This window comes from Oreochromis aureus, linkage group 22, assembly GCF_013358895.1.
Source record: "Oreochromis aureus strain Israel breed Guangdong linkage group 22, ZZ_aureus, whole genome shotgun sequence".
Lineage (NCBI taxonomy): Eukaryota > Metazoa > Chordata > Actinopteri > Cichliformes > Cichlidae > Oreochromis > Oreochromis aureus.
The window spans coordinates 7,403,073-7,426,867 of NC_052962.1; the positions used below are offsets into that span (position 1 = coordinate 7,403,073).

Here is a 23,795-nt window from a genome sequence, read left to right on the forward strand (position 1 = left end):
AAACTATGATTCCTAGTGTGGTGCATGTTGTCAGAATATAGAAGGTACTCTAAAAAGACTTTGATTTGATGTCACATTTACCTCTGACCTCTCCTTTAAAGTCTCCTTTAAAGTCAATAGACTAATAAAAAGGTCAAAATTATAGTAATGCTACATGCTGTTTCTTACTGCTATTGTTTATGTAACATTGAGGTATATAGAGGAATGCTATATGGGGATTCTAAATATGACATTATAGTTTGCATTGAAATTTAATGTCATATTTGACCTCTCACCTCATTTTTACATTTCACAACTGCCTTTCTTTCAACTTGACCTCAGAATTAAAGTATCATCAAGAGAACGGGCTGCCTAGTTAATTAGAAATATTCTGTAGTGTAATATTATATAATAAACTCAAGTTATTGAGTTTAGTGCTTCATGTTAAGTATTGTAAACATCATTTTCATAATGATGGCTTCATAATAGCCATTCAGATGATGCTTATAGCTGTGCCACACAGTACCAGCATTACCAAAGCTTTTGAAACATTACTTGCAGCTTAAGTAACCATCAGAATGATGTTGATAACTCACAAACCAGTAAGTAAACAGAATTAATTGCTTTTAGAAATGGAAACCTATGAATTAAAGTTTATACTGTCAATATTTGCAAAATTGTAGTTTACCAAACTCGCTATCATTATGTTTGAAAATATAGAAGTGTGGTTGGACCATCACTGGTCACTCAGAAGGTCAAGGGAAGAACAGGAAATCTGTGCCGCTTTGACGGTCACAGGAATCAAATTTACAGCCTTTTTAGAGTCACTCTGGGTCCTTGTACACTTAAAGGTGTGTGTTACAAGCTCAACAAGAGGATCTGCTCTTCTGCTCTGTCCTGTTTCTTGTCTATTGGAATGTGTCAGTGCGTAGCTGTTGCCCATTTGTCATGGTTAGTGTGACCGATTGTCAGCCTATTACAGGATTTCTCCCCCTTTTACTGAGAGGTCATGGAAATTAGTTGAACCATTAGATCCAAGCAAATGCGTACAAGCTAGTTTTAGGCACAGATTGTTACTGTTGGGGAAATCACAGGTTTTAACAGCATATGAAAAGAAAACAAGTTCCTTTTGTAATCTGTCATCTAATCAAAAAAGTGTTATACGTTTTGTGTGGCATTGTATACGTCATCACTGCTTAGCTGAAAAATCCAGGAAGTTTTTTTTTTAATTAACTTCCTGTTTGGTAATGAAAGAAAAAGATGCAACAAACTGATTGAACAGCTGAAAACGTATATCAAGCAGGAATGGAAAAGTCTTGGTTGTTTGTTTTTTTTAAACAGTGATTGTTGCCTTTGATCATGAACGGCGTCATAGTGTTATGGTGGATTTTACCATTAATTGCACCTGGGTTTTAATACCACTAAAATCTAATGTTTTTGTCTGTCTTTCCCTAGATTTCCAGTGGGTTCAAGGGGATGTTTGTGAAGTGCAGCTCATGGTCTACAACCCAATGCCTTATGAACTGCGTGTAGAAAACATGGTAGGTCGATTTATGACACTTAACCTTAACAAGTGCACCATAATCATGGTTAAATATCAAAGCACAGAAAGTAGTTGCTATAGTAATACGTTCCTAATAATACTGGTTTTTAGTTATTCTTGTTTGCTTAGTTATCCTACCTTAAAATCTTTCTTTTTTTTGACAGTTTCTAAATGAGTTTGGGAATGATTGCATTTGATTGTGAGAGCTCTTCTTCCTCCAGTGAGAGATGCATCTCGTGATGCTTGTATTGCTTTATTCACCATCCTTTCAGAGGTCGACCGTTCCCTTTCCTTTTCTGTACTGAGAGGAAAAAAATATTTTAAAGTGGACATGAAACGCATATCATATATGAAGGCTAATTTACACTATAGAGCCATACTCTCTAAAACGTACACTTATTTAACGCTGCCTGTGAAGCTGGATTTAAGAAATCAGTGCTTAAGGTTTTAACCAACCAGCACAGTCAACCAGCCAATTATTGTGTTTATTGGCTGGTTGATGCTAGTAGTGCTTAAACTAATGTAAGTCTAACTTTAGGCACTCATTTCTTAAATGCAGCTTCACAGGCAGCGTTAAATATGTGTCAGTTTTAGAGAGCAAGACACCATGATGTCTTTATACAGACATCTAGTGTTTCATTTCTACTTTAAAAGAGACCATTTTAACCAGATTGTTTAATATTTAATAGTCACTGTATCTCCAGCTGATGCATAGATCTCTACGTCTTCAACATCCATTTCTAACTCACAAATGTTGTCACTCCTTTGTTGCTTTTTTTTTTCCATGCACACATGTTAAGCCACTTTATCGAGTCAAGGGGTGGAAAACCTTTCCCAAGAAATTGCTTTTCTTCCTACTCACTGCTGTCTGTTTATGAATGCAGTGATGTGGGACCTCCTTGAAATGCAAAGCAGTCCTAAGGCTCGATAAAAGGCCAGCAGGGGAAAGCCTTGCTTTATGCTGTTAGATAGCAGTGGCACACAGGAGTGTACACAATGCACTGCATGTCAAAAGTGATGTTGCTTTAATTATTTGGAAAGTCGAGAACAAATTACCGTGAAAGTTTTATGACAGAGCGTAAGCAGTGACAGTGGACTCCTAATTGTGGTGGCCGTCTCAGAGCTGGAGCCAAACAGACTTGGACAAGTCTTGCTGGTTGATTTAGCCATGCTGCATCAACACATAATGGCACATGCTGTTACAGGAAACGCAGACAACCTGCAGTTTGGAGCATCTGGTAACTCAAGGAATAGTCACAGTCCACTTGTCCCTGAATTTGCATTTCTATGTGTAACATGCTAAATGTGTGTCTGAGAAATATCATTTCTCTACACCGACCTTTAAGATATGCCATACTGTTGACTTTCACCATTAAAGTCTGGAAAAAACCCACAAAACTAAATCACCATCTTTAAGTCTGTGTAGGTTCTCAGTCATGACAGAAGGTGACTGGACTTCTTCAAGCTATTTGAAGACATTTCACCTTTAATCCAAGAGGCTTCTTCAGTTCATTCTTTAAAGTCTTTAAAGTTAGAGATCATTAACATTTGGTGGCTGAACAACAACATTTCTTGTTGCACCCAGTTTTATATAATCTTTCATGGTGAATGCAAAGTTGTGTGCATTTGTAAAAGATTATTATCACAATAATAATCAGGCCCACGTACTCCGAGCCAACAGACGAGCTACTGTAGCTGAAACTGCTGAATAAGTTGAACCCTGTTCACTGCCAAAAGCACCAACAAATGGACACATGAGCATCAGAGCTGGACACTGAGCAGTGGAAGGTGTCGGCCTTGTGTGATGAATACTTTTACATCAGATGGATGGCCTGATGCTTCACTTCCCTGTTGAACACTTGGCACCAGGATGCACTGGGAAAAGGCAAGCTGGTGGAGGCAGCGTAATGCTTTGAGCAATATTCTGGCAAACCTTGGGTCCTCCCATCCACGTCGATGTTACTTTGACATGTAGCACCTACATAAGCATTGCTCACTTGTGGTAGACAAAATATAGTGGCTCTATCCAAGTCAACATTTCAAACACAGCCCTTGAAATTATTAAAATACCACTATTTAAAATCAAGCTAATAAGGTCCTGAAAGCTGTAAAAGAAAATAACATAGTTTAATTTGATGAATTTGTTTTTCTTCATTTTTGTAGTTTTATTGCCATCTGCAAATTGTTGTATATTTTTTGTGTACATTTGTGTACAGTATATTTAACAATATGAAAAAACATCATGTCACATGTTCCAGTTTATCAGATCCCACTGAGCCGTTCTTACCTTTAAATCTAACCTCTCTTCTTTTGCTGTTGTCTTGTCTTTCTTATCTTTCTCCATCTCTAAGTGACATTAGCTCTCTTTCTTTTCTCTCACTGTGAAATACAGCAGCTGGACCTTTTAGCTAGCAACACACAACGAGACAAACTGCACATAAACAGTTTGTGTGTTTGCTGGTGTTTGCTGAGCTCATAGAAACACTGAATTTGAAATTACCTGCCACAAACTCCTGTAGCATACTGATACCTTGCTAAATTCATTGTTTCAACACTGTTTAGTTTTCAGTTTATTTATAGAAGTGTCAAAAATGTCTTGTGCTTATTTTACTTTTTTAATAAATAGTTAAGGAGCTGTGTTGATCCATTAGGTCTAACATGAAATATTAGGTAAACACAGGTGTTACTAATCATATTAATTAGGGTTCTGCATTAATGTGATTGGTAACACCTGTGTTTACCTACTCTATAATGTCAAAAAGCTGTGTAAAGCCCAAGGGAAGAGGTTCAAGATGCCACTATGCCAGTATGTTGTAAGGTGAATTAGTCACACAGACAAGGTCAGATATGCCACCATCTCCTCCCCACCTACAGGTAAACTGATCAGTTCACAGATGGAGACTGAAGCTTTCACATCTCCATGGCAGCTGGGAACCTTAGGTGGTGTTGTAGAGTCACGCAGGTAGACAGACAGAATGACATAAGCTGCCAAGAGCGCCCCTGTAACCCAGACAAAGTGACTGCCGGTACACTAGAACGACCATTTATCCACTGTATAAAACCAGCTCTCTGAAACACACAAACACACAGGGTCACTTTTCCTTCTTCTCTCATCAAGGTGACCCTTTAGTTTGGCAAGGCAGCCTCTCCTTCTCAGTCACCACACGACTTCAGCGCTAACACACAGCTTTGCTTTGTGCTTTATCGATTTTCCGTTAAAGTGGTGCTTTTTACTACAACCGCCAGCTTTTCATTTTCAGAGGGGTCATCATGAGATGCTTATTTCATACTTTCAACAAACAAGTTTGGGTATCTGTTTGCTTTCTGTTAAAATGACTAGGTTTGATTTTTATTTTCTCTTACATTTACTCAGCTTAGGTCAGCCCAGATAGTTATAATAAATATGGATTAATCATTTGCTTCAGTCATGGCGGAAAAAACATATTTAACAGAAATGTCTGCTGTCTGGCTTTTGTTATAAAACATTTGTTGTTGCCAAAGTAATCACAAATAATATTCATGCTATAGTGACATGAGACAAATCAAAGAGATAAGTGCATTCTGTTAGTAAAACTCAAACAGTGCTGCTTCACCTGGTTTGTTGTTGTTAATGAAACAAGCTAATGAGCCTTTTAAAGGCAGAAAACAGATCAGCTCTTTCCAGTTGCTTATCACTGATACTTCTGCTATTAAATAAAGCTTGTAATGTCATGAAGTGAAAGCAATGAGCGCTTAAATCACAGCGGTGGCACCTCAGAGGCTCAGCTCTTAGGCAGCCTTCTCTCTAGTGAGGTAGTGTCTGCTTTTAGGGATTGATGCAGTCATTACGTCACCTCAGTCTGCCTTGTTAAACAAAGCTGAGTGTACTGGGAACGTAAATAGTTACTCAAGGGGACATGATTAAGCATTTATAAGAAAACTTGAAAGCCACATACAGATTTACTGACTAGAATTGAAACTTAGAGGATTTGTTTCCTCCACTCCAGCCAAGTGGGCACAAGCTGGGAATTTTTCCTTCAGACTCCTACAGACAGTTAATTTCACATCCTGTTGCGATCACCACCAGGTAGTACAGGCTGCTGAGACTGCTAATAAGTGCCAAAAGGTTATGTGATTTGTTTGGCTTGTTTGCTAGCAGAATTACTCCAACAGAAATGTAATTTAATAAAAAATGTAATAAAAGTGGGGAAACAAATTAAGGGTTCTTTACAATCACAGATCTTTAAAAACAGATGTAAAATTGAAAATGAAATGGGAATAATTTGGAAGGATTTTCTTTGTTTTTAAGAAAACATCATGAACTAATTCAGATCAGACATGTTTTCCAATGCATAAAGGATAAAGACAGAATAATCGTCTAATCCTGACAGCAGTATTGATGGGGTATGTCGCCATCGAGACATTTGATCAAGGAAATTTGAGTAAAAGATCCATTAGTTCATAGTCTTACCAAATGAGATAAGAACTTATCCCAAATGTTGGCATATTACTGTGTTACAAGGCCAAAACATCTTGATCCAGTAGAATAAATAAAATATCACAAAACAAAATAGCTTGGAAGGTTTTACAAAATGTTATAAAGTCTTGAGGTGGTAAAATGTTTCTGTGTCTGTCCTTGTGGAGGCGGAGCTCAAACAGATGTCAGACAAAGTGTTCAGCTGGATGTCCAGTATGTGGTGCAGACTGGTAAGGGGTCAGAATCCAACAATTATCCATAGCCATTCGTCACAGTCATTTGGATGACCTCTGTTTCAGCTGATGGTGTAATCCAAAAAGTGTGTTGCTCCAAACTGCATTCACACAGCAACAGTGCTGATGAATTCCCTCAGCTAATAACATTCAAGCAGCTAACGGGTTACTGTTCAGGTCATTTGTTATTCACAGTTGTGTGTTAAGGTTTAAACTTTGTTTTTCCGATGCAATTAGTGTAATTCCCCACATTCTTCTTATTGCTGAGATCAATGTCTGTCGCCCAGAACAGTCATGAAGTTACTGTCTTTACTGTGGCAGTAAGTGTGTAGTAGGTTTCTCATTGAATCTTTCTCAAATAAGGATTTTAGGAACTACCCTGATTTAATTGATGTTCTATGATACATGTATTCTTTTTCTAGTGGAGTTACATGTAGTACCTGGTGGTAGATGTCACTATGGACTACACTGTTGATTGATGACTCATTTTTAGTGTTTTTCAAGTCATTTCAGTTCATTTCAGGTCAACAATATAGCATGAAATCACAATAAAAGCTGCATAAAGGTGCTTTATATTTTAAGGTAAACTGCAGTATTGGGGAGAAAAACCAACAATCAGTGGAGCCCCTTTGTGCAAACACTTTGCGATGGCGGGAAGGAAAAACTCCCCTTCGTAGGAATAATTCTCTAGCAGAGCCAGGCTCAGAGAGATGCAGCCATCTGCTGTGAATGGTTGGGGGTTTAGGGAAAGAGAAAACGAACAACGAGAGCATAAGGAGACAGAACAAAACACTAATGGTATGCTGCAGCATATACACTGATCAGGTATAATATTATGACGACCTGACTAATATTGTATTGGTCCCTTTTTTGCTGCCTAAACAGCCCTGACCTGTCGAGGACTCTGCTAGACTCCTGAAGCAGTGCTGAAGGTGTAATGTGGTATCTGACACCAAGATATTAACTTTAGATCCTTTAAGTCCTGCAAGTTATGAGATGGGGACGCCATGGAGCCAACTTGTTCGTCCAGCACATCCCACAGATTCTGGATTGGAATGAGACACAGGGAATTTGGAGATCATCGCCTAAAACCCATTGTTGTGCTCCTCAGATGATTTATGAACAGTTTTTGTTTTGTGGCAGGGTGCATTATCCTGCTAAAAACACACCACTGTCCTCAGGGAACACTGTTTCCACGAAAGGGTGTAAGTGGTCTGCAACAATACTTGGGTAGATGGTACGTGGCAGTTTGGATGGTGGATGGAGATCAGCATGGGCACCCTGACCGGTCTGCAGCTATGGAACAAACTCTGATGCACTGCGTATTCTGACTCCTTTCTATAAGAACCAACATCAACTTTTTCAACAGTGTCAGCTACAGTAGCTCCTCAGTTAGATTGGACCACTGAGGTCAATCAGCCTTCGCTGTGCATCAGCGAGGCTTGCCTCCTCATGACCCTGTCACTGGTTCACCACTGTTTCTTTCTTGTCCTCTAAGACCCAGAAGTAAGCCTGCAGTCTGACAGTGAAATGCGTTTTTGGACAATATGAATACAATACTTAGTCTTTAAGATTTGATTGAACCTGATGTTTTTGAAGACTTTGAATGTGAGAAGGAGGATTTTAAACTCTGTTTTGGATTTAATTGGGTCAGTGGAGAGAAGCTAATGTGGGGAAAATATGGTCTCTCTTTCTAGTCCTTGATAGTACTCTCACTGTAGTGAGTGGATGAACTCAAGTCTTTTTAGAGAAATTTATAACAGCCTCATAATAATGAATTACAATAGACCAGTTTAGAAGTGATGAATTCATGAAGTGGTTTCTCAGCGTCACTCTGAGACAGAATAGATCTAATTTTAGAAGTATTGAGATGTTTTGTGAGAGAGATTTTCATTTTTTTTTAAATGTGGTCTTTTTGGGACTTTTCACTTGCTTTCTTTCACATATAAGACCCAATTAATTTCTACAAGATTTTCACCTTTGATGAGGTCTTGCTATCCTTCCTTTAATGTTAACCTTACCTTCAACAATTTATTATAATTTATTTTTTGATCTGTCACACTTCAAAATAATCATTTTGATATCTTAGTAATCACACATTCAATACTATGGCTTAGCTGTAGGTGTAATAAACCAGAAATATTATCTGAGCTATTCTTCACATCATCCACATTTTACAGTTGATTTCAGTTTAGTTCAGACACTTTCATTTAACGGTTAAAAATTACCCTTTGGACGGCCAGTGCAAGATTTTGTAATGCATACAAAACACTTGAACAGAATTTGCTGCTCTCTATAATATCCGGTGGGGATTTGGCCGGCTGAATTTGAAACCTTTTTGATCCCCCTTCCTTCTGTGTTGTCATCAGTAGGACTTATTTTCATTCACCTCTCAGGCATACATGGCTCAAGTGGTCATTTCTCGCAGAGAATGATTTTCTTCCATGGAAATGGCCTCCTCATACCGCCAGAAATTTAATCTTCAGGACATCGTGGATAGATTAGGATGATGGATCATTTGAAATGTTTTGAGAGATACTTCACACTGAATCGGTGTTGGAAAATTGAACTGCTGCACCTCACTCTGCTTTTTCAAAAGGAAAACAAATGAGGAACCATGTTGGGCCAAAAGATGAGAGGCTGGTTTTGCAGTCAGTTTTCCTTGGTTTTGGCATGGTGGCTTTTGCCGAGTGTGATTTCTGCATTACATCCTGGTCATTCCTCATCCTATTCTGTGTTGCATTCAGGGTTTGCTGACCTCTGGAGTAGAATTTGAATCTCTGCCTGCAGCGCTGTCTCTGCCTGCGGAGTCTGGCCTGTACCCCGTTACTCTGGTTGGCGTCCCACGTACAGCCGGGAACATTACTGTCAACGGTCAGTGTGGCTGAAAAGATTTTTTCATTACTTGGATTGTTGCACATAATAATTAGCTGGAAAGATTAGCTTGTATTTTTGCACACACTTTTGAGTCAGACTCCTTTTTAAAGGTCAGTGGTTTACCATTCCACTCCAGTTATTTCATCCACTAAAGATTATATTTTCTATTTGAACCCAGGTTACCACACATCGGTGTTTGGTGTAACCAGCGATTGCCTGCTGGATGGCCTGCCTGGTGTGAAGACTAGTGGCTGTTTAGTGGAGGTCATTCCCGCTCTTCCTCGCCTCCAGCTCCAGACATCACTGCCACGGTCAGGAACTCTCTGCACGCTGTCTTTGCTATGACACTAATTGTTCACTAACAGTCAGTGTACAAAAGATCTGACTGTGTTGCTATGCTGATAATGTCACAGGTCTCAGTAGGCCAGGGGTAAACATTGAGTAAGCCCTGCTTTGCCAAATTGAGTAACGAAAGGTTCATATGTGGTTCACAACACCTGTTTAACAAAGATAACACCTCAACACTAATTACATTAGCTGGCAGCCAAATTAGCTAGACTGGGTTACATGTCTTTAATACAACATATTGATGCCCACAGCAAAAGGGTAAAGTATTTAATAACTATTTGGTAGATTATTTAACCACTGAAAGTCATGCTATGCTTTGTGGTTTCTCTCTACTAGAGTTGGCCTTTTGGCCTCATTTTTGTCTTCAGTAAAGTAAATTGAAGTGTTAGACTGCGTCTACAGACAAGAACATTTTCCCATAAAAATATAGGAAGGGCAAAGAGTCTTGCTTTGTTCACCCATGATTGATGTGAACACCCTCAAACACCTTTAAAGCTTAAAGTCAGCACTTTAGCTTTATAGTCATTGTTTCATTGCACATCAATTGTGCTGAGGTACAGAGCCAAAACAATGAAAAATGTGCGACTGTTGTACCATTCACAGACTGCACTCTACTCATAGTTTTTACACCCAAAAGTAACAAAAGTTAACATTTTGAGTAGCGTGTTTCTGGCCAAGGTGATGCAGTTTGCCCTTGAGCGTATGTGCAGGTTTCAGGAGTATTGACACCATTATGTAAAAGTTGCCTGTGTTCGTATTTATGTGTTTATTTCATGAAACGTTTGTGTTCAAGTATAGCTATGAAAAAGGGATAGCTTTGTGGCTGAGTGGTCTTCAAGTCATACCAATTACAAACCAAAGTTATATCATAGCAAGCATATTGGGATCCTGTGGTGAGTACAGAAACACTTCAAAGAAACCAACAGTGTAAAGCTTATTTGAAACCCAGGTCATGAACCACATTATAGCCCAAGATTGTTGTTATTTGAGAAAAGAAAGTAGAAGTCATATTGTAGTTTTTCTACCAGTAAATAGCAGGTAATGCGCACTGTTTGGACTTTTGTAAATCATTCTGACAGGAAAGCTGCTTTAAAAATTCACTATTTAGGTCATGCCTGTTTAAGTACAGCACTTCATCAGCTTTTGATGTGGAAAATCTTTATATTCTCTAATGCTGGAATATACTTCATGTGTCTACTCGAATAGAAGTGTATTATTTGGCTCGAGTGTGTGGTGTTCTCACAGGATGCACAGGTAGATCTTCAGTTTTGACTTCAAAGCTCAGAGAGTCTCTGCAGGATGCCTCACAGACTTTCTGCCTACAGCACTAAACGGCAGTATCTAAGGCTCCACTTTTCACATTTATACCATTTGAATTCTAAACATTAACTCAAAATTTGCGGTTTTAATATTTTAGAACATCTAAATTCTAGTTTGAAGACCGAATCTTTTGCTGACATGCCCCTTGTCATTGAAAATAATATTTCTGAGTCCAAATGCGGCAGGAGTGGGTTAGTGTTGTTGCCTGCAAGAAGGTCCTGAGTTCAATTCCACCATCTGGCCGGGGTCTTTCTGTGTGGAGTTTCCATGTTCTCCCCCAGGTACTCTAGCCTCCTCCCACTACAGACATGTATTTAGTGGGGTTAGGTGATAATTCCAAATTGCCCACAGGTGTGAATGTGACCGCAAATGGTTGTCTGTCTCTGTGTTAGCCAGGGTGTACCCCTCCTGCCCTAAGGCAGCTGGGATAGGCTCCAGCCCCCCTGTGACTCTGAATCGGATAAGCAGAAGAGAATGGATGGATGCTCATTCAGTTCAAATAAATGCTGAAGCATCACTGAAAATGGTCCAAGTTAATCTTACAGCTTCAATAAAATGATCAGTGTGGTTGTTCTCAGACATGCTACAATAAAGTTTAAAGTTCAGGCTTCCATGAAAATGAAGATTTATGAGGTTTAGAAAGGTCAGATGTTGGCTATAAGTTAGCTCGTGAATTTGACATCTAAAGATCATATACCATTTCCATCAAGATAGAGCACTGCTTTAACTTTGGTTGTAAATTAAGATGTAAAGCTAAATAGCAGCAGTGAAATAGGACTAGTTGAAATAATTATCTATTTTGTGGCTAGCTGCAGAGCTATTGCTAGGCATAACATAATATAAGAAGAGACACAAATACCTTCATGTATCCTGAGGAGCAGCGCCTTAAACTCTCTTTTGAATAAAATGGGGGGTGGCTCAAGACTTTTACATACAATCAGATATACATTATGTGGTGTTTCGATGCTTTTCGCCTAATCTCTGATTAGTTATAATGGCCATATGTATCTCTGAACCTACCTACAGGTCGGCCTACACACCTCACCCCATGTCCAAAGAAGAGCTGTCTAGCTCCGTGTCTGTCCAGCTGTTCAACGGAGAGACGCAGCAGTTGACCATCACCTTAGAGAACATTGGATCTGAGGACATAGAGACTTTAGAGCTCACCTCTAAGATTGTCAGCACCAAAGGTAAGCACCCTCAGCAAGATGAGCCAAGTCTGTTTATTATACCTTTTTGTTCAATTTTCTAGCTCTCGATATAGATTTACAACAGAAATTGTGAAAGTTCAAAACAGAGTAGGATTGCAGAAGAAATGTGGATTGAAAAAAAATGCACTAAAACAATCAAAGTGCATTGAGTGTCTTATCTGTGTTGTAGTTGCAATAGGCTTTGATGGAGTTTATTGCCCACTTAGTTTTTGGTCCAGCCTCTTGCAGTCCCGTTGTCCGCAGTGCTGCAGAGGTCGCTGCCTTGTTGTATGTGGTTGGGATCTTTCATGCTCTTGTGGCTTTCCAGTCTGTGTTCTGTCTCTTTGTTCAACACCTGCTCAGGCCGTCTGATGTCTGCAGTCCCCCTCACTCTGTTTCTCTGTCTCCCACTTGCTTTTGTCCTCCTTTCATTGTCTATGTGGAAAAATGGGGAGCAATTTATTTATTTTTTGGAAAGACAAAGTTATCTATTGAAGAAACTTTTATTTTACTTAACTGTCGATGGTATACTTTAGTATCTCTGCAGCTTCAAGTGTAAAGTCTCCTGCTGTTACTTTTTTGTTTAAATCAGAGAGGAACCAGAGGTCATTAACTCTACAGTCGGTGTGCTTTAAACAGCTTTGTTTTAACATTGTCAAGCATTTGCTTTAGTAAGTCTCCTAACATTTGACATCCTACATATTAGGGGAAAAAATATATCTATATCTATATCTATATCTATATATATATATATCTATATCTATATATATATATATATATATATATATATATATATATATATATATATATTGTTCATTCTCCAGGAAAACGGGTGATGTAAAAGCGCGTCATCAGTGATTTTTGTTATTCTTTCAGCAAGAAAGAATATATGCTAGCTGTTGGAGAGCTGGCTAAATGTCAGAGGAAGAACCCATAGTAAACAAAATATGAAAATAAATCAAAACATGTTTAATATTTTAGATTCTTCAAAATAGCCACCCTTTGAGATTTCCTTTGCTGTACACTATTGGTATTCTCTCGATGAGCTTCATGAGGTAGTCACCTGAAATGGTTTTCCAACAGTCTTGAAGGAGTTCCCACAGATGTTGAGCACTTGTTGGCCACCTCCTCCTCCATGCTCCATGCACGGTGAGGACCATGCATGTAGAGACTATCCATTCACCTTATCTGCATCACACAAAGACCCGGCAGGTCTGATTGGTTAGCTGATTGGTTCCTGCCATAATATGAATTCTAACAGTTGTCAAATAGGGCTGTCAGCTGTGTATCAACCTGACTTCTGCACAACACACCTGATGGTCCCAACCCCATTTAGAAAGCAAAAAAGTCTACAAATCAACCCAGACAAGCAACACCTGTGAAGTGAAAACCATTTCAGGTGACATCATCATGAAGCTCATTGAGAGAAGGCCGAGGGTTTGCAGCGCTGTCAACAAAGCAAAGAGTGGCTACTTTGAGGAATCTAAAATTCAAGACATATTTGAAGTTATTCATCAATTTTTTCTTTGCTGCATAATTCCATATATTTGGCTTTATGTTATCTGATGTCTTCAGTATATAGCTACAATGTAGAAAGTAGCAAAAATAAAGAAAAAACATTAAATGAGAAGGTGTGTCCAAAGCTTTGACTGGTAGTGTATATATACATATACTCTGTGTGTGTGTGTTTTAAGCTATACAAGTTCAAAATCTGACTCCAAATCCCATCTCCAGGTGACAATGTTCGGAAAGTTTGCCCTGTAGTAAAAAAAACATGAAAGCCAGTGTGTGCCCTGAGAATTTGGTGGTGCAGTCATTACCACCTTTCAGCTCCGCTGGTTGGCTGGGTCCTTTCTGTGGCTTTGGTACGTCCTTCCACAATACACAGTCATTCTTTTTTTGGTTAATTGGTAATTCTAAATTTGACACAGTGGTTAAGAAAACACCTTGGTACGTAGTGAAATGCTTATCACATATTATTGTAAGGTATCTGCCATTAAGTCTAAATACTGGCGAATTTTTATTGGACAAAAGTTAAAAATAATGATGCTGGTTATTGTGGGTTATTTCTAAGTGATTCGTTTTCTGACACTGAACCACTGCATTAGCATTAATAGCTGGAAGCATTCCAGTTTATGAGAAACCAGTGTCACTTGACCATATTTAGAATCATTATTGATTTCTTTACTCGGAGCCAGAGCTGTCTCCACTGGTAAAATGCTAGTCCAGTTATTCTTGCTGTAAACTATTTTAATTTATAACGAGTGCCCTAAATTATTCAATATGACCAAGAGCAAAACTCGAGTTATCATAGCTTTTAAAATATTGCTACTGTTGCTCACCTCTGTGTCGCTATGTAAATTCAATTTTACATTTTATTTTTTTCAGATGCAGAGAGAAGTCTGTTGACATTTTCACTTGTTAATTCTGACAAAACACCTTTCTTCCCCACATACTAAAGTGGATCATACCTTTGTATATCCTCAGTTTAGCCTCAGAAATACAGACATTTAAAATGAAGCAAAGATTTCTTGAAGATTTTTTTTTTTTTAAACACTCTGACTCCCTGTGGTATCAGTGGGAGTTTAATCACGCAGCGATGAGTGAAGGAGGAGAAGCTGGGAGCCAGTTTCCTTTTATCTGGAACTGATCTGACTTTTCTGAAATGGCTTCAAAATTCTGTGCTGACAGGCTCTGTGCCTCCTCTGCCCAAGGGTTAACACTCATGGGGCTGGTCTAGTCTGACTTTTGTTGGTCTTTCACATATGTTGAAGACTCTATTGTGTAGAGATAGCACAAGCCTTTGGTGTACAGTCCTGATGTAGAATTTATAACTCAGCGACAGCAGGATGAGAGGTGCTGCGCTTCACTCTTGCCTTCTATACAAAAGCGCTGCTTAGTTTTTGATTTAAGATAGTAATTTGCCGGTCAGTGGTAAATGGTACAAGACTTAATTTGAACACAGTAATCCACTGATGTCTACCTCTTAGAAGCTTGTTGCATCTCACACATCCAAGCTCCCTGCTGGCTGGACTCCAAGGAACAACGTAGTCTATCTAGTTAACAAGCGTTGTCTTTGAAATAAAACTGTGGTACCGTTTTGTTTGTTTTATGCAGCAAATATAGCGTTGGCTCCTAGGGAATGTTATTTTCAGAGTTGGATGAAGAAGTAATAAATACTCTGGGTCCAAATTTGAAACATCCAGTGCCTCAATAATATCAAAGACACAGATGAAATATCATTACTCTACCCAAGGATTTGAGCATTATCATTAAATCTAACCACCAGTCTTTTTTTTTAATATGCTCAATGTTATTATCTTATAAAATTCTTCAGAGCTACAGTGTTTAAGACCTTATGTGAAAAAGGTCCAACTATAAAAAAGGTTTTTGTTTCAAGTACTTAAACTTCTTAATTGTCCAAAAAAGCTCTTCTTTTCCTCCTTTATTGTTCAAATTCCTTGTGAATGAAATATTCTGTTCTTCTTTTGTTTTTAAGTGTCTTGGCTATTTTATCTTTATCCAACCCTTTCAAGTCCTTCCTCTTCTTCCAATGCTTATCTTCTCCAATTTCAGTTTGTTTTATTCCTCTGATTCAAACTGATTCTTTTTTTTTTCTTTTCCTTTTAAACTTTTGCCTGCTAAGGACCAGTATTCATAGTCAGACCAGCAACAGTAGCACTTATTCTTTGAGTCCCCCTGAAAATGTAGTTATGGTATAACTTATTTAGTGCTTTTAGGTCATCATTAGTCACACGTGCCTCTGGAAGATGGTGTAAAAATTTTTACTGTCTTATTTTTTTTCTTTGCCTGTTTTATTCTCTGATTCTTAACAATAGGACTTTTATAAATCTTTCTGACACATCAGTATCCCCAGTTTTTAGAGTCAATATCAGTGAACCATCAAATGCATGAAAATGCACATGAAAGCAGTACTTTTTTGTTACCATCGGGAAATAAAAGTTTCTTTCTAGGTGTCCTTTTTAAATGCATTAAAGATATGGTCAGTTTGTTTAGTTCACAGACATGGTCACTTTGTTTAATACTGGCTGCGATCAACACACTATACTTAGTGCTGGACGTTGGGCTGTGTATCAAATCTCAATCTGAGTGCTAATGCACTTGCACTCTGTATATTAAAAGGCAAGCGTCCATCCAATTTCCACTGCCTACCGTGGTCCAGGTCACAGGGACAGCAATCTAACCAGAGATGCCCAGACCTCCCTCTCTGCAGTCATCTCCACCTCTTCTCAGTGGACACTGAGGCATTCCTAAGCGACCTCACGGACGTCTCTCCAGCATGTCCTGGGTCTGCTCTGGTCCCACGGGCTAAGACTGCTAGATACGCCTCACCTAGGAGGCGCCTGGGAGGCATCATCGTCCGATGCCTGAACTACCTCTACTTCAGTCTTGAACTGGGTCTCAGACTTGAAGATTTTTCACCACAGCTGCTTGTTATTCAGTGCAAGCTGTAGGTGATGGCTGGTAGACTAACAGAACTAATCATCTGCAAGAAGCAGAGACAAAATCCTGAGACCACCGTACTTGACAATCTCCACATGGCTCGAACACTTGAGCAACACTTGAACAGATGATAAAGAACTGGTGAAGTCCAACACCCTTCAGGAATGAGTTGAACTTATTTTGAGAAATGTGAACCAAGTATTTTGGATGCATTCCAACACATTCTCCACAAAATACATACTTACTGGTTGGGCAAACTTTCATACACCTCAAGCTGTAATGCTCTGTGGAGTACACAGTAGTGGACCCAAATGCAGACAAACGAAACGTGGAAATGGAACTTGATTTTAACAAAAAGCATGCCTTTTATTCTGGCCGAAAACATAGCGTTAACCAAACATGAAATCCAGCTAAATGAGAAACTAATCACAAAAACCTAAACTGGGAAAACTAATAACATGCCCTATCACACCTTCAGATCGCCAAAGGCATTGAAGTGACCCAGTAGAACAGTGGAGTTCCTAGGTGGGGCACATAATATGACCTTGTTGTTTGACTTCTCCTGGTTAAACTTTTCTTTCATGCTAACTTTCCAGCTAACTTCTGTATGTTTTTTTTGCTTTGTAACATCTACTCTAGGCAACAAGTTCCAGGGATTTTACATCATTATTGCATGATGCATGAGTAAGCACATGCCAAAGCCCTCTCATTATTTGATCTAATTGTGACACAATGACTACAATCCAGATTGCATTCTTTTCTACACCTGTTTCCATGGGTGCAGTCTTGCAGGCTTTGTTACAGTACAAAGAAAGAAACCCTGTAACCAATTAAGTATCACATCTGAGCTGTGAGACCTTTGAAGGCCATTTTAATGTCAGATCAGCTTCCGTCTGGAGTGTGTCACAGGGCATCTTTTTAAAAAATTCAATTTAGGTTTTGCTTTGTTCCTCAAGGCTGTCTGTGATGATACTGCCTGTTGAAACGGTTTAAGTGGGCTTATTGAATAATGCACTCAGGATGCACTGTGACTAAGAACAATTTTTGAATAGAAGTTACAAACAGGAAACATTTTTACAGTAGTAGGCTTGCTCCTAGACTTTAGAGGATTGCACATATGAATGTATCAATGAAAAATTGGGGAAAAAAATACCTGTGAACTGATGGGAAACAGTCTCTCAGTAATTCCTGATTTTGTATGTTCTAATTTAACCCTCCATTGATTACAACCAGTGATAAAGTCTTGCTTTATGTGTATAACTAGTTATTTAGATATTTTTCCAGTGTTCTGCTTCAGGTCTGTGGTGGTTTGTGTATTTGAAGTGAATACTACTGAGTCTAGAAGCGCTATTGAGTTTTTATGGATTTTTTTCTACCAATCTACACGGGATATAGTATTGTATTGGTTGTTCTTAAAGCTGCAGTAGCTGAGAAGGAAGAGAGGTGGTACAAAAATGACTCGAATACATGAATTCATTAGATCTTTTTTTTTTTTGTCTGTTTGTTCAGATAAGTTTCATCTTTTCTTTTAATGAGTATTTTCTGAAGCCTAGTGTCGATAAGAGTAAGTTGAGATTGTCTAAAGTTCAAGTAAAATTAAACATTTGGTATGCTCGTTCATCTTTGGAGTAATAATAAAATACCGAATACTGTTTTTGTACAGCCGTGAACTCTTGTATAAACCAGATGCATCAGCATTGTGCCATAGGCAGGAGGTCACACTGACAAGCAGCCTGTCAGCTGCGGTCAATCAACCACAGACACTGAAAGGAAAAGAAACTGTGCACTAAGCAACAAGAGGATTTGGGCAGAGCAACAAAGAGATGTCGTCTTTGTGTGTCAAGTTTGTCTGTCAGAGTCACTGAATCTAGTCTGTTCTGGAACATACAGTAGATGCCTTGATAAATAATGTATTCCTACATTCTTAGAAAATAAAGTACATTACATTACAAATTTAGCCTTTAAAGAAGGTGCAAAATTAGGCTCAGGGATTTTATATATTTTTATTAGGAGTTCTACATACACTTGTAGAATGGACTGGTCTTTCAATAGCACTGCTCTAGTTTTAAAGATGGCTCAAAGCTGTATCTGTTTTTACATCTGCACCTGCAAATACAGCCAACTTAGGCAGTGCTGACTCCTGCATTACTTATGTGCATTACTTATGTGCTTTTAGTAAATATTAGTAAATTAGTAAATATATACATCTATCCATCTATAGCCTCTTGGTCCTCTTAAGGTCTAATAATTAACTCAAGTGGCACATTTGTGTAGATTGTAGGGACAGAAAGTGCACCACTCTGATCAGAAGCTCTGAATTAAGATGTTGAGTTTATATTTGCGGGTAATGTAAGGCATTATGGACGCAGTGCTTAGAACAAGACTCGGCCTGTTTATGCAGTGACATTTGGAATGCTGTATTTGTAGGCAGTTGTTCAAAGTTTATTCTAGGTGTGGATGATTTTCATGTATTGAAGTAAAGAGAATTCATGGAATTCATATATTGAATAACAAGGTCCCGCTGTTATTTGATGAAGCCTTTTGTTAAAGCTTTCTAGTCAGAAAATGACTGTTAGGCCAAAACAAACACGCTGCCTCAGAGGAAGAACAGCCTGGTGGGCTGCATGATACAACCTAACCCCCTAATTGCATTGCAGTGCAGTTGATCATCCACTTCTTTTCTGTGTAACTTCATCTTCTTTGTTGTTGTCACTTGTGAAACCCCTGCAGCTTCAAGTAGTGTGGCTTAAATAAGGGAAGTCCTAGAAGACAACCACATTTTAGCAACTATGTATTTTTAGTCTGTTGGGTAAGATTTCTACTAATGTCCCACCATTTAATAATGAGGAATTGTACACTTCAGCTTGTCTTATTTAACAGTTTAGCAGTTAACTCGGATGTTTACAGATGTAATTTACTTGCATCCTTGTTTTTAAATGTGCAGTGTGTTAAAATCTCAGATGTTAGAATCCAGAGAAATCTCTGCATTACAAATTTAATGTAACGACCGACTATAAAGGAGCGGGACCTGGTCTCCCTTCTTCCCTGGTCACTGTAAGTGGTTTAACCCTTTAATCTTCTAGTCAGAGATCCTTAAGCAACGTGCAGAACTCCAGATTGCCCCGATGCATGTGTACAGATAAAGTAAGAGTAATAAGCTGTGAGAATGGGGGAAATGTAGTTGGCTGAGTAAAAGGTGGAAAAGAGGTATGAAAAAATGTTCCTTTAGCATCCACCTTGGTATCACTACAAAGTCCAAAATCTAGCTTCTGCGAAGGTCCTTTTGCTGTGAAAAATAGAATATACACATTTGGCTGTTAAAACTACAACTTTTGATCCTCTCAGTTCCCAAACACTTACTGTGTGGATTGTAAAAAGAAGATATGATTCAACACATGCTGCTTTCTCAGAGAAAGACTTTATGTACAGATAGTTCAGCAAAGAACTTGAAGATTTCATTTACTGTACATATTATCGTTAAGTAATTCTAAGAATCCAGAAAAAAGTGTGAAAACAAGGAAGCTCACGTGACAGAGAATGTAGAAGTGAGGGACAGAGTCCAAATTCGCTTTCTTATTTTTTCTTCTTTTTTTGTGATGCAGTGATGAGATGATGCTTTTTGCAGTATGTAGAACTCACACTGCAGCCTTATCCCATCTTCTTTCATACCAAAATACTGTTTTGTTTGATATATTTTGTCATCTAGGCTTTCAAAAAGCTTCAGCTACAGTTTCTGTAGAGTTACACAACAGTTTTCAAAAAATACTTTGTCTTTAAGGCCCAAACCAAAAAAATTGTTTGTTTTTTGTTTTTTTCCCCCGATCAGCCGATTAAAACAAATGGGTTTACCCCCAGATTTACAAACCTTAGACTCTGGAACAGAAAATCTCCTCTGTGATTCCTAAACATGGTCTGGAGACTAAAGCAGGAACAATGGACTATCATAACTGCAGAGAACATCTTCAACAAAGTCAGCAAGCGCTCACTTTAAACATAAAGTTTTTATAAACAGAAATTACTCTTGGAAGCATCAAAAACATTTTTTGAGCTTGTTTATTTTACCTTATTCTCTTGGAGTCCCAGGACCCTTTTTGATAACTGCTGTAAACGGATCATTTCTTCATACTGCTGCTGTCTCTGTTAGGGGCGATCACCTTATAAAAAGGGTTTGGGTTACTTTAAAATTTGCATGTCAGGGTTGGGTACAGGTGCCTTTCATATCAGATCATAGCAAAACATTTTGATTGTGAGAACATTTTGTCTGCAAAACATCATGGTGTCTGTCTTATTAGTGAAGTAGAAATACACCGATCAGACATAAAACAATAGAGATGCTTTAGAATCAGGATCAACTTTTTCAGCACTAAACTACAGTAGCTCATCTGTTAGTTCAGACCATACAGACCAGTCTTCACTACCCACATGCATCAGTGAGTCTTGGCCACTCATGACCTTGTCACGGGTTCATTACTGGTTCTTTCTGCAGTTTTGGAGATGCTCTGACCCAGTCCTCTAGCAACACAATTTGGACTTTTTAAAACTTGATCAAATCCTTACGCTTCTAACACATTAGCTTTGATGATAAAATACACTCATATAAGGATCATGATTTAACTCTTATTAGAAAAGAACATCTTTAGTTAATCTGTTGTTCAAATCCATTTGAAAAACAAAAAAAACCCCATCAAGTAACCATCAGTACTGTCATTTGGTACTGCTAATGATGTTAATGTTAACAGTTTTTGTTTTTCTTTACGTTTGAAACACAGTTTTTGCAGTGAATGGGGCATCACACAGTATAAAACCTCAAAGATGATCAGTGACTTACAGCACTCATGTTAAAACTGTGTGTTAGTTTTAGATGAACATAAGCATCTTAAAAAGAATTGGCTGGCAAAAATTTCACAAAACATTTTTCCGCTTGACTTAAAGTTGGTGTAATTTTGGATTGAGCCGGAGAGAAAATGGAGCAATAAAAACCAAAACATGTTGGTTTGGTGGCGGATGGAAGCATTCAATGTGTTTTTTCTCTGGATTGAACAGACAGCAACATTCATCACAATCATGAAAGTAAATGCCATGTTTTCACCATCTTTATCATTCATTTAAGGTTACATTGTGTCTCTTAACATAATTTTCTGAGCTTTTTCTTCTTCAGCGACTTAACGATGCCCACCTGGAAGAATTAACAGCACCAGCTGTTCAGCGGAAAATGTGTTGATTTGCATGTTTTCTTTGCTGATTTTTTTTTTGTGCTACATTTAAATGGAAACCTAATCACTAGTTTAAAATTACACACTAGGATTGAGTGAGAATGTGTCAGGTGCGCAAATTCTCATTGCATATTTTGTGTCTGGCCTCCTGTGGACTTAAGTGTCGTCAGGTTTCATGCATTGATAAACTTGTGGTACTTTATAGTTTTCTCCCTAGACGTCGTTCAGTCATACATATACTCAGCATTATGATATCACGCCTGGGCTGCATGTCTGATCCAGTCTGGGGACAGAGGCTGTGGTAGTGTAGCACCATGTGGACAAAACTAGTCTTTCCTGATCATCGTGTTACTGGTTCCCACCTGTGCCTCCTTTGTCATAAACTGGTAGTGGCTTTAGACAGGCCACAGCTGAGAGAGCCTCTCTCTCCATTCTCTTTGGGAGCTGAATGAATAAAAGATGAGCACAGTCACAATAGGAAGACATCTGTGGCAAAACAAACAGAACATTACTCTTTCTGCTGCACCGCGCACGCAGCCATCTTGGAATATGAGACCGCGCCATTTTCCCAGAAATAAATATATATTCATACGACTATATAGATAACAAAGGCAGCAATTTATTGTATTAGATTTAAATAAGCATAAACATAAACTGAATCGTTTCTTAATAGCAGAAAATAAACTGGTGTCAGACCTTTCATTCATCACTGCAACTTCATTGCTGCTCTTTAGATATAAACTTCATTTCAGTCGTCTTTCAGAAACACTTCTGTACAAATTCATGTCTCACAAGGATGAAATGCTTTTGTCTGCACAGCCTGTAACATGAAAGGTAAACGGGATTATTAATGCTCCAGTGACTGTGTTACCATGAGCAGAGCTGCTGTCGGCTGCCTCTGTGTTTCTTTGTCATTTGACTCCATCAGGATGACTCCCTGTTCGGAGTACTAGGGTCACCTAACCCATGTTCTGGTTTTGATGGGGCCAGTGCAGCTGATCACAGTCACTCAAGACAATGCTTGCAATTTCACAAGATTTTTTTTTTTTTTAAACAGAAGCTGCGTCAAACTATACAGAGCATATAAGGAGGACAGGAAACAGCTGTCATTTTCCTACTTTATGCTGTAGTCACATTAGCGAACACAGTAGTTGGAGACCAGTGCATGACCAAAATGTTTGTGATGGTCTGAAAATTACTTGGACAATAGTTGCTTTTAAGCCAAGGATCGTTCACATTCAGTTGGTATTTTCAAAGCAACTTTGCTGAATCAAGAGGGAAAAAAACATAATAAGATGGAGTTAATCAGCTCTCAGTTTGTGTTTGAATGAGATCAAGTTAGCAATTCCATGCAAACTGTTTGTGATGATATGGTGATTAACTGTGATGAATGTCTACATACACAGGAATTCATATTACTTACATTCGGTGTCCAGTCAGAACCTCACAGATGTGAAATTCCTCCACTCACTTTCATATTTCATATATTATCATATAGAATACAGCCAGTTGTCAACTGGTTGAGTTGTAGCGAGACACAGGCTCATCGGCGTAGACTGACTCAGACTGACCGCAATGGGTTGTGTAAATTGGACAGCAATTACATGACAACCTCTGGGCAGCCTGAGAGGGATTGCAGGCAGAGTCGGGCCGCAATTGTTTGGAGACAGGTTGCCTCCCATCACCTTGCAATCAAAGTTAGTCACTGCAACTATTATAATTCTTAACACTTGTTGCTTCAGCTCTCAAAAACAGTTACACAGAGAAGGGTGAAGGCAGATGATCAAATATGAATCAACAGGACTGCATTATGTCCTGTGAGGTTTTTTTTTTAAATGTATTGGTGATGGTTCATTAAAAAAAGATCTGGTCATCAACAAAGGATAGCTCCATAGCAGAATCACCCAGCACAGTGGCTCAGAGAAACACAGCTCTTGAATCTACAGACAGACTTGATGGTGAGAAATGTGTCTAGCTACTGATTTTATTAAGCTAGAGATTTTTAATCTTAATTTGAAGTATGATTGGTTTTTCAGAAGAATTATGCAAATTGAGCATTAGCTTGATGTTTATTTTAAAATTGAAAATGATATTCATAAATCTCTTTAAAATTCTAATGTATAGCGCATCTTTAACCCAACACAGCCGAACAATAAAACCTTCACAGTGGTG

The 23,795-nt window shown here is 38.5% G+C and overlaps 1 protein-coding gene across 4 annotated transcripts in view; it reads left to right on the forward strand.

Moving 5' to 3' along the window:
* Positions 1-23,795, forward strand: part of trappc9 (trafficking protein particle complex subunit 9) — a 219,019-nt gene that overhangs the window by 45,385 nt on the left and 149,839 nt on the right. For all 4 annotated transcript variants that reach the window (XM_039605603.1, XM_031741703.2, XM_039605605.1 and 1 more), the window contains 4 exons: positions 1,435-1,520; positions 8,959-9,085; positions 9,267-9,399; positions 11,783-11,946. In XM_039605603.1, coding sequence (XP_039461537.1) covers positions 1,435-1,520; positions 8,959-9,085; positions 9,267-9,399; positions 11,783-11,946 — 510 coding nt within the window. The remainder of the gene's footprint in view (positions 1-1,434; positions 1,521-8,958; positions 9,086-9,266; positions 9,400-11,782; positions 11,947-23,795) is intronic.